Genomic DNA, 11,367 nt, shown 5'->3' with positions numbered 1-11,367 from the left:
TGATACATTGTGAAAAATACCTTCTGTAATCCTGGAATACCTTCCCTTCGTGGCAGACACCATGTGAATTTGTGCAGAGGGCCTTTAACAAGTCTTGGAGCATCTCTCTGATGAGAGCAAGTGGCATGGGATGGATCATGGGGAACAGCAGTATTTGGGTAAATTCTTAGTGAAAGACAGACATCTTGTTCTGAAAAACCACATCTCCACCTGCTCTGGCACCCCTCTTTGGGGAAAACCACCTGCCCATGGCCCAAGTTCACCAATGTGACTTGAAGACATTGGAGTCTCTCCTTCTGTGACCTCCACCCTCCTGCAGAGTCCTGCCAGCCACCCCTCTCCTGTGCACAGCAGCTCCCAGGCAGTCCCTGCAGAACAGCCAGAATCCAGCACCTGGCAGCAAAGCCCCATCCTCAGCACTGTCCAGCACCCCAGAGCCACAGCCCAACCCCAGCACTGCAGCAGGGTCCCCAAGCACACCAGGAGCAGCCCCCAGGGCTGGCACAGCCACTCGTTCCTGGGCCAGGCAGCTCCAGAAGAGCCCTCCTGGAGGCTCTGTGAATTCCCCCCAGGCAAAACAGGTGCTGCTCAAACACTTGGGCTTCAGCTTCATTTGTGCCATCTGAGGCATCAAACAGCCATGGCAGGATCAGGTGTTTTCTGCACACAGATGTGGAAACTCTCCTCCATGGTCCTTACTCCTGTCACCTTCCCACACTGACCGAATTATTCCCAGGGCATCTGATAACCTTCCCCAGCTGCCAACACACATTTGTGCATGCCCATGGTAAAGTTCTGGACTATAAAAAACAGGGGGGCATCTCAGTATCTCGGTGAGAGCACCCACATTGTCTGCACATGCCTTGGAGTGGGGTGAGAGGGGAGGATGGGGCAGCACTCCTGCCCTCCTGCTGGGCTGCTTAGCAGAGGAAATGGAGAGGTCAGAGCCTGAATTTTGCTCACCATTTCCTTCATCATGAAGCTTCTAGCCTAGTCCCTAGGCACATTCTTCACTTTATTACAGCTGCATTTGTTAGAGTGCCCTCATGTTACACCAGTAAGACAAATAAGGGGCAACCAATGTCACCACCAGCACATTAATTTTTACGGGCCACAGCAGTCATGACAACAATGCAGGGCTTTTTATGTCTGCAGGCAGCAGAATCTAAAAGGACACCTCTGTTTCCCTTCCTGACTACAATCACTGCGAGCCCTGAGCAGCAGGAGCCACCACGGGAGGGCTGCCTGTACACACAAACAGTTTATAACCTGCTGAGGAGGGCAGTGGGGAACATGAGCTTCCACTCCAAATCAGACATCTGCTTGATTTTATTCTTGCTCTGTACATACAGTAACACAGCTACTCTGGAAATCCAGACCTGGCCTCCTGCCTACCATTCAAGCAGTTTAATTTGTATTCAATGTGTGAAAGTGAGCAAGGTGTCCATGAGATAACACCAGTGTCATCTACTGACTGCACCTCCTCCACTTTGAGTTCTTACTCCTGTTCTTGTATATACCACTTCTATGTATGTACCACATACTTTTTGTCACTGTAAAATGATCTGGGAAGTCTGTTTAGAACAGACTCACTTGTAAGGGGAAAAGCAGAAAACCCAAAAAAATCTCCTGTGCTGTGCCTGATCCCACTTCCAAGAAGCAAGCAGAGACTGGAAAAAGCAACAATAAGTGAAAACCATAAAGCTTCTACAGAAGCAGGAATAGCAATGGAAAAATTTGGGGAAATTTTAGATTTTCCTTTGTCCTTTTGTGAGAGATATCTGTCCCTAAAATCCATGCCACATTAACTGTGACACCTACTGAAAAATCAAGAATGCAAAACGTAATGCTGCATACAATGCAAGAATGGCCAGAGAACACACCAAAAGAATTCTCTCAGAAAACACCAGAGTGCACTACTGCATAGCTGTCATCAATTCAGAAAATCTTGCTTTAAACTGTCCAGTTGAAAAGCTCCACAGATGGAGATTGCAGAGCTGCTCTGAGGAATCAGTTCTGTGTTTATCCTCCTTAATGATTTTCCTTTCACTTAGAATCTCACGCCTATCAATTTTTGACCAGAATCTCTTCTCCTATCACACACATCAGTGAAAAGCCTGGCTCTGTATTCCCTATAGCTTTATCATATGGATTGAGGGTCAGCTGTTAGGTTCCCTCCCCAAGTCTTTGGGCTGAACAAACCCTATTCCCTTGGCCTTTTCCCCCAGGAGGGTGCTCCAGTTCTGACCATCTTGACAGCTCTCCTTTAGACTCACTCCAGTCTGTTTTGGGTCTTATTATGTGTGCTAAATACATATCATTGCATTCACCAGATTCTCCAGATGCTTCATTTTGTTTTCTTTGGAGGCTTCCATTATCAAAGTAGTAAGAACTTGTGATGCTTCTATGGAAACCTAAACATGAGGATTCTGAGGCAGGTGGACACCTCACACTGCACTGAATTATCAGCAGAAGTAAACAGACCTGGTATCAATGGTCGCCCTGCTTGTGGGAATCCAGACAAACCTTTTGGCCTGCTGTTCCTCTGCCAGGAAAATAAAGACAAATTCCACCTCTACTTGGATTTCCTGAGGTACTTACATATACAGGACTAACTAGTTTACCTAAAAGGAATGAAACAGCAGGTTTCATTCATTCATGAAGTACCCAAAGATTGCACTAAACTCACCACAAACACTTCTCAATTCGTCCTTTCATTAATGAATAGCACTTTCATACTCGGAAGGAAACTGAAATGTCATGACTGTACATTTCTGGTGCTAAACACAATTAAATGGTAATATAGCCAATACAGTCACATTGCTGTTACATTGAAGAGGGGTATTTCAGTTAACATCCAATTTTTAAACATTTTGAAAGCAAGATCATTATATTTACCTGACTTGCTGAGGGTGCATATTGTTGCCTAATGAAATGCAATCCGTGGCATGCATCACCTTCACCTCTTTCTAAAATTTGGTGCTTCACTGTGGTCCTGAGTATGTTACAAAAAGCATTTCATTAAAGGGGGGCCTTTAGTGCAAGGATTTCTGCTTTCAGCAGTGAAATTTCAGGTGTCATTCCAGGCAGCAGAGTACAGGGACCCCTTTGCAGCAGAGCCCTGTTCTATTGAAATGAGACACAAGCTCCCTGGGAAACAGCGTGCTGGTGTGCCTGACATTTGTCCTCTGCTGACAGGAATTAGTAATGGCCACAAATTTTAGACTGAATCAAGAGTTCTACAAAGCAACAGACAGCTCTGCTGCCTCCTGAGCTCACTGTGTACACAAAGAGAAGAGAGCATGAAGGGGAAAATGTTCTTTTGGTCAACTTATGAAACCTCCTCCTTTCTCCCACTAACAGTATGGTGGGAAACCAATTTTCCCAGACTTCTCCCAACCAAGTCAATGTCTCATTTTTGAGGTCATTACTGTTGTGGATACTACTGCAAAATACTCACTCTGCAGAGTGGATTTTGCATAATATGTAACAGGAGTTTTAAAATATTTAAAAGCACACCTCAAGAAAACCCTCAACCTCCCCTTGAGATTGCAAACAGTTCCCTAAATATCACTTTGATGCATCATGCATGTTTGCAAATCAGACAATTATACTAATTTCTATGACCAAATTAGGTGAGTAGGTGTACCACTACAATTTTTACTCAGAGCACAAGAGCCTGACAATGGTAATTGTCATCACAAGTGAAAATTAGCCACATTGGATTCATGGCAGAGAAAAATACAGTTTTCACATTTTATCTGCATTCAAATTATCTTTCTGACTTGTACATACAACCTTTTGCTCTGATCCTGTGATCATAACTTGCTATTCTTTTCCATATATATCGAGGTTATGAGAAATAAAATTATTTCAAGTTTTTTGGTACAAGGCATATAGTTTAATGACTGGACAGTCATAATCTGGAATTGTGTGGTGAGAATTACAAATCAGTGAGTGAAGCTGGAGAAGTACTTCAGTGAACAATACCTTGCAGAAATCTTGCAAGGCAAACACAGAGCACTATTAAATTCTACAGTATGAAGTATTTCCAGTTACCTCCCTGCTGTGAAACTCACTTGGGAACAAAATGGATTATTGTTAAATAATAATCTGAACATGACTGAGTAGTTGTAATATGACAACAAGCCATTAGGTCTTGTTTTGTGTTTTGAGAAGATTTAGGCAGGTGCCCAAGTTGCCAAGTCAGTTACTTTTCAGAGTATCTACTGAAAGCAAACATTAATAGTACCACTAACAGGTCCTGGTAACACTGAACTCTGCAGCTGCATCACTGCTGAACACTTTTCATCTGCTATGTTCAGAAATGCATTATTACATTACTCTCTTATTTCTACAATTATTTTTTCCTGCTGGCTGAAACTCATTATTGTAATATAAACCTCATAACATTGAAAATATTAATATTCATGCAAACTTCTTCACAGTGGGAAAGGAATGACTCAGACCTGTAACTTCTCTTACACATTCTACCAACAAACTCTTAAACAAGTGTCAAATACTGTGATTTTATACAAACAGCACCACTTAAAATTTCAAGAAAGCACACCAAGTACCTTTTCAAAAATCTTATTTTTATTGTTTGTACTACCTGTATCATCATTAACAGCGTTCATCTCTAACAAACTGAAGCAAGTCAGTACACACAAAAACCTATGCAAAGTCAAGCAGATCCTTGGTTACATAAATGCAGTACACCTTGGTGTGTAACAAGCCTAGGGGCGGTTAGTTAATTCTAACACTTTAAGCACAATCACTCCAGTTTTGTGAATTTTTCAGAGCTGTTAAGAAGTGAGTTACTTTTCTTTGTTCATTTTTTCTTTAAAAATGAAACAGCTAAAAGATTTATAGACATTACTTCTTTTAAACCAAAATTCTTATGTCTAAATTACTACAATGCAGCAAAGGACCCTTCTTCAGCTGCAACATCTTTGCTCTGCAAAACAAACAAAAAAAAAAGAAAATAATTAGTCACTTTGCTGTATTAGGCAGAAATTATCATTAGCAGCCTAAAAACTTGCCAGCTCACACTGCATACATTCCCATTTCTTTCAAATTTGCCAGGTCCACTCACCAGCTCCTGGCTTTCTCTCCGAACTGGAACAGAAGAGGGTATAAAACCAATCACTTCTCCAGTGAGTTTTTAAATGCTGGCTGAAAACCTGAGACTTACCAAACAAGTGCCTGCATGTGATCTCCTACTGTACAGTAACAGACTTGCAAACCAACACAGTCCACTTGGCTTTACTCATTTCTGCAAGGGGTTTATGAACTAATTTTTCAGATTAAAATGTTTCATTATTAGCCAGCAGTTTTAATGAATAAGCTTTATTCCTTCAGTCTCTGAATGTAGTTTGTTCTAACTGCTGCATTTGGCTGGACCTGATGCATTTATCTTACTTCCCTGGCATAAATCCAGAAGCCAGCACAAGAGGGAAGGAGTGACAGAAGGCAAAACTTAGCCCAATTCAAACAGTTAGAACTGAAATACTACAGGATCAATAACAGATAGGGCAAACACCTCTGTACATACTGAAAACCATGCAGGAGGCTGTATGAGAGTCCTGAGCCAATACGGATCACTAAAATTTAAGCTGCCCAGCCCCTCAAAAGCCACAAAACAGGCCTTGTAATGTTAGATTTTAGCAAGTGACCTTAACACCTCCCTGTCCACATCCCTGAGACCCCCCAAATCAAAACAACTACTCTTAAGTTTATTTTAATTTATAGTTTAAAATAATTACTCTTAAGTATATTCTACTGTGCTTCCAGATCAGTTTTACCTGAATCAAATCCTTAACCCCTAAAGATGCCAATGATGTAGGAGCAGACACCATGCAGAGATTCCCAGCAATGTTCCCGTGCCAGTTTCATTGCTTCTGTTTCATTTTCAGACCCTTGACCATGTTGGGTTGGGTCAAAGTTTTGCCCCGCTTCTCTCATAGGAATAGAAGCTTTCTGGACTGACTTTTCCTGGTTTGCTAGATCTTCTGGCTCCACACCAGCAGCTATTTGCCTCATGAGAGCCTCTGGGGGAGCCTTTTGGCACATGGTGGTCTTCAACACTTCCATGGATTCACAAGCGTGCGGGATCTTTCTGAGTTCCGCGGCGATCTGATTCCAGTAAATCTTTGGATTATTTCTGAAAGCACGACAGACTGATGGCTTGCCAGTGAATTCACACCAGTAGGACATGCCTTGGCTTTTGCATTCAATTCTAAGTCTCATCTCCTCATCATCACCACTCATGGTCATTGTGCAAACGTCTTTGGTTTTAGTCCGAAATTTGATTTCTTCACCATTGCTTCTTTTCTTTGGCTTCAGCTTCTGTCCCAATCCTCCCATGCCACAGATCACAACAAGGAAAAGGAGAGCAAAACTCTTCATGGTGAGAGGAGTGAGCCAAGGTCCTTGAACAACACAATCCAAAAAAGTGAAAGCAGCAAGTAAATGGCTGCTCTCAATTTAAAGTCTTGGTGCACAAAGAAGCCTCTTTCCAGCAAAACATGGAATGTAAAGGTTGGGCATTTTTATAAAAATAATAAATCACACTTCAGTAGGCAAGTGCCCATAATTTATAGGCTGAAGGAGTGTCGAATAACCCTGGGAGTGTGAACTCCCAAAAAGGTAACAAGACAAGTCTTGTAAATGCAGTTAAATACAAAATGATAGTTGTATAACTAAGAAGCACATTCCTATCCAAGATGAACATGTCATATTTGATTTTTAACAGATATTTTCCATTCTCCAGCTGCTTTATAGCTATCTTCATGCTAGAGCTTGTAAGACCATATCAAAGTAAAAAAAAAAAGTGCCAATGCAATCTCTGCATCTGAATGATTATAAATGTAGTGTAAGTGTCCTGCTGAAAAAGCTGATTTGTGGAATGGGCTTTCTGAGGATTTTCACAGTAAGGATGCAACTTTAGCTCTTCTTTTTGTCCACAAATGACATGCAGTGGTGATGCATGGAAGGATCAACTGCACATTCTGTGAGCCACAGAAGAAATATGTACATAAGAAAAGAAAGCTTAAGCAAAATAAAAGTATTAGTGTAAAAAAACACCAAATATTTTGAAGTTTTATCATAATTTTCACATCACGAGTCACTTTCTGCCAACAGAGCAAGACAGAATAACTTATCGCAGTTCTCAGCAGCAGGGAACAGACCACAGAGCATGTCAGACAGTATTTGCGCATCTTTTCCTGTTTATTAACAAGTGAGTTGTAAAAATGCTGTAAAAAAAAGGCAGGAGAAGTCTTGTCCTGCAGAATACTGTCCTAGCAGTGCAGTACCTAAAAACAGAAATAAGGAAAAGTCACAAACTCCTTTAGCCTTCAGGTCATGAGAAAAAAATCCCTCCCCTGCTGTGGCAACCCACAGTACTTTTCTGGCCAGCAAGACCCCCTAGTCACTTCTTCCAAAGACACATATGCTACAGTCAGCCTGACCTGACCAGCTCCTGGTAAGGGCTATTGGATTGTTTAGGTATGTTTCAGTAACTGGGGGGTACTGGGAACCCTGAGTTTAAGACTGGCCATACATAACGGAACAGAACAGCATTTTGTGCATTTAGTCACTCACTAGGTAGTGCTAAACAAAGTACCAAGGCAAAACCATTCCTTTTAACACAGATGGCAAAGCAGAACAACATCAGTAACAACAAAAGCTTCGTTAACAGAAGAGGGACAAGAGTCCCTTGCTGCTGTGGCAGCCCAGATAACCTGAAAGCTGCACAGATAACCTGAAAGCTGCCTGCCTGAAGATGCAGCCACCTGAACAGCCATTCTGGGTATCTAACCTTGTTCTTCCAGTCAATGCGCCATCAAGTTCCCATGACTAAAAACCATTTGACAGAGAGAACAACCTTGTTTTCTTTTCATTCCCTCTCCGTGGATATTTTAAATAACACTTTTAGCAGAGACCTCATCTCTAGCTTCTTTCCATTAGTTCCTCCTCTCTCTTTCAAGGCACAGTGGTGTGGCTCCAGCCAAGTCTTAGGACAACAGTGGCATAAGCCTACTTAAGACTTACCATTCACTCTTCTGCTGTTTTCTGGGGAGCCTTCTCACCCTTCAGGCAGCCAGGCAGAAGAATCTTGTTACCCACCTCACACTCAGTTTCAAGGTTTTCAAATCCCTACTGCAAGCACTCAAATATCTCCCAATATTTGACAAACAAATGTATTGTTTATAACTCTGTTATGCACAACAGCACTGAGAATTTTAGATTTGCTGTAGAGTCAAAAAAAATTCAAAAGTTGATTTATACCATTTTCAGATCTCTTCTCAAAGTTTTTCAAGTCTAAATATGAGAAAAAATAAGCTACAAGGATAAGAATATCAAAGCTTGGACTCAAATATATTTATCTGCTACATCAAGTGTTTGCCTCATTCTAATCTGACATTTTAGTCCTGTCTGCCTGTGCTTCAGATGAAACATTTTGTGGTCTCTCATATCAGTAGAAAACAATTTTATTTTTACAAGGTAAGCTAGGATGCCAGCAGTGAACCATGGGAGGTGAAGAACTAGCAAATGTTTAATTCTGCTGTCAGTACTATACAGAAAGAGGTTATATGGATAGCCTACCATCTTGCATAATTCATATTCTTAGTAGAAGTTGGAAGCTCCCTCACCCAGAGTCAAAGTTCTTACAGTCCTTCCTGCTGCAAAAGTAAAATACAAATATAGCAAAAATTTTTAATCAGGGCAAAGAAATTGACTCTCATAAGATTTTAATTCTGTGCAACTCTTCTGAGAGATGTCCGTGCAATAAAACAAGGGAGAACCAAACATAAGGTAGTTAAGCAAGATCTTTTTTATTTAAATGAGCTGGGAACATTTCCTCAAATTAAAAATAGAAACTTTTAAAAATCTGAAGTTCTGAACATTACATATACACATATGCTACATACTGTCAATTAGAAATGTTTCCATTTATGACATAAAAATGAAAAATTTAAGGTTATTCTGGATTAAAGACTGGTATCACTTTACAGCATTTATTTAAAATTATAATAATGATGTACAGGATTATCTCTAGTTCAAGACAATGAACCCTATTTGAAACAAAGTTAAGAACACTGATAGATGAAGAGGTACTATTATAGATCAATATATTAACTACTTCATCTGCCAGAAGGTTTTACACTGGTAACATAGTTTTGGCCTTGTTGATAAAGTCTGCTGTTAATTAATTCAGCAATTCAACCATATGCCTAAATTCAAGGAAATAACTCTAAGAGTACAAATATTAACTCGAATTGCTAAACAGATCTGAATTTCAATATTGTAAATCAGTTTAATATTATTTAGCAAAAATACTATCACTGCCTCCAAGAGCCACAGTGATACTATTAAGGACATTACAGAAGTGGGTGTGAAAAAAGAGGAAGATAAAGAATGTAAAGCATTCTAAAAATTGCCAACATAGGACATCCCTCATGCTCTTTTTAAGTACTACTGAACTCTAGAAAGCTTAGCTTTTTCACTATATTATGCATCCCACACAGTCCCAACCCTCCCACCCAAAGTTTAAAAACAAACTTCTCCAAAAAGTCCCTTTCAGGTCTATACAGCAAAACCCACTAAATATTAAATAATTAAAAAGAAAAAAAAAAAAAAAAAAAAAAGAGGGAGAAAACAAAACTGCAACTGAGCTTCTCATATACACAAAGAGACACTGTGGACCCCATTACAATCCAAATTTAGTCCAATGTAGTCATTCAAGAGCACCAAATAGCAACACTGATCATGCTGGTAAATTCATTTGTGAAGAGTATTATACAATATTAAAATCTTAACTAAACACTTAGAAGTTTTAAGAAAAACATATATACAAAATTCTCTGTATACAAAATGTATTTGTATGTAAACGTGTATGTACTGTATTTAACACAAGTCAACAATTTAAGATAAGAACTCGAACAATTTTAAGAGAATTGCTAGGCAGAGGCTGTTAATCTAATTAATTTATATACTGTGATGTACGGTAGAAAGCCCAGTGTAAAAAAGTAAAAAACCAAAAAAACATTTTAATTCAAGCCTTGAACAGTGGTATTTGAGAGGCAGTGCCTTGATCACAAAATATTCTGTACAGTAGTTTATGGCATAACATTCAATAGTACATTTGGGATTTACAGTACAGCTGACATAAAACAAGTGGCTCAGGAACTGTCAGATGAATGGAAATGCCAATATGCTTGGAAGAATAATGATGTATTTATTCCCACAGAAGAGTCTTGAGCCTCATTTATATAGCCTGGAAATAATAACAAAAAAAAATCAGGAAAAAAATTATAAGGACTGAATTTTAATGTAATTTAAACAGAACAAAGGGATAGATTTTAATATGAATATCATTACGACTGAATAACTTTTTTTGTTCTTAGACCTTACAGAACACTCATGTTTCAAAGCAATAATAGATCTAGAATTGATTTAAGCTTTTTACTTACCCCTTAACATTTCCAGTATGTGTTACCACTGTTCCACAGAGCTACACAAGAAAAAATAAAACATAAAACAAACCCATCAATTTCTTTTGCCCACAAATGGAACAGAAATATGTGTCTGACTTAGGTGAGACAAGCTCATTTGGCCTAAGATATTCTCAATGTTTTACTCATTTAATCTAGCATTTTTCAAACAAGAGGAAATAGATTCACAATTTTCTGCACCAGATAACATTCCAGTTATCTTTATTTCATTATATAAATAAATACTTAGATTGCCCATTCAACACCTCTCTTTTGTGAATTTAATCCAGCCTCACGTTTTGCTCTCATAAAAATCGTGGCTGCATTTGAGGTTATTTGTGTCTTTGACATGCGTATAAAAATACCTGTGTGAGACACATCTACCTCATGTAGCTCTTACTTGTACTTACATATCTTAGTGTTATAAAAATACTTGCATCACTTTTCAAAAAAATTATCCAGCTGATTTTGAAGAATAAAAGAACCCCAATCCCAACCCCCTGGGATTCTTTAAACCTGCAAAAGTATAGGTGTACAGAGATCTATTCAAAGTCATATCTCTCAAACTATTTCAAAAAATAATTTGTAGGAAATAAGAAAAATCAAAGATAGCATAAAAGCAAAGAGTATGCTGAAAAGAAAATTAAAATTAAGATTTTATTCATTTGGGAATGCCATACTTAGAAATTCAAAGCATGTATGCCATAATTAGCAGTTTTTCAAATTACCTCCGTTAGCACATCAGAAGACAGCACTGTATTAAACTGAATCTTTAAATTTTATCATTTTATCAAAAGAAGTCAGGATTGAACTAGTGGATCTTTGTGTAAAAGATTATTTTATGGTAGTAATTTTTAGGTTGTTCAGC

At 39.0% G+C, this 11,367-nt stretch overlaps 2 protein-coding genes across 17 annotated transcripts in view; both read right to left on the bottom strand.

Annotated features, from left to right (window-relative positions):
- Window positions 1-4,588: 4,588 nt before the first annotated feature.
- Window positions 4,589-8,739, bottom strand: FGFBP2 (fibroblast growth factor binding protein 2). Its single transcript, XM_015625234.3, has 2 exons — window positions 5,805-8,739; window positions 4,589-4,957 (listed from the first exon to the last, which is right to left on the bottom strand). Exon 1 carries the CDS (start codon window positions 6,406-6,408, stop codon window positions 5,818-5,820), a length of 591 nt encoding a protein of 196 aa, XP_015480720.1. The 5' UTR covers window positions 6,409-8,739; the 3' UTR covers window positions 4,589-4,957; window positions 5,805-5,817.
- A 77-nt stretch (window positions 8,740-8,816) lies between these two features.
- PROM1 (prominin 1) overlaps window positions 8,817-11,367 on the bottom strand; it is a 62,353-nt gene continuing 59,802 nt past the window's right edge. For 12 of the 16 annotated variants that reach the window (XM_015625219.3, XM_015625223.3, XM_015625229.3 and 9 more), the window contains 2 exons: window positions 10,479-10,519; window positions 8,817-10,282 (listed from right to left, as the gene is read on the bottom strand). In XM_015625219.3, coding sequence (XP_015480705.1) covers window positions 10,501-10,519 — 19 coding nt within the window. In that variant the 3' untranslated portion in view covers window positions 8,817-10,282; window positions 10,479-10,500. The remainder of the gene's footprint in view (window positions 10,283-10,478; window positions 10,520-11,367) is intronic. The other 4 variants (XM_015625230.3, XM_015625227.3, XM_015625231.3 and 1 more) reach the window with 2 other exon arrangements.

This window comes from Parus major, chromosome 4 (assembly GCF_001522545.3).
Source record: "Parus major isolate Abel chromosome 4, Parus_major1.1, whole genome shotgun sequence".
NCBI classification, from domain to species: Eukaryota; Metazoa; Chordata; class Aves; order Passeriformes; family Paridae; genus Parus; species Parus major.
The sequence above is the reverse complement of the archived record's forward strand: the minus strand, read 5'-3'. Positions and strand labels throughout refer to the sequence as shown.

Bases quoted from the DNA above. Each gene is read 5' to 3' on its own strand.
- FGFBP2 (XM_015625234.3), bottom strand. From the start codon at position 6,408: ATGAAGAGTTTTGCTCTCCTTTTCCTTGTTGTGATCTGTGGCATGGGA.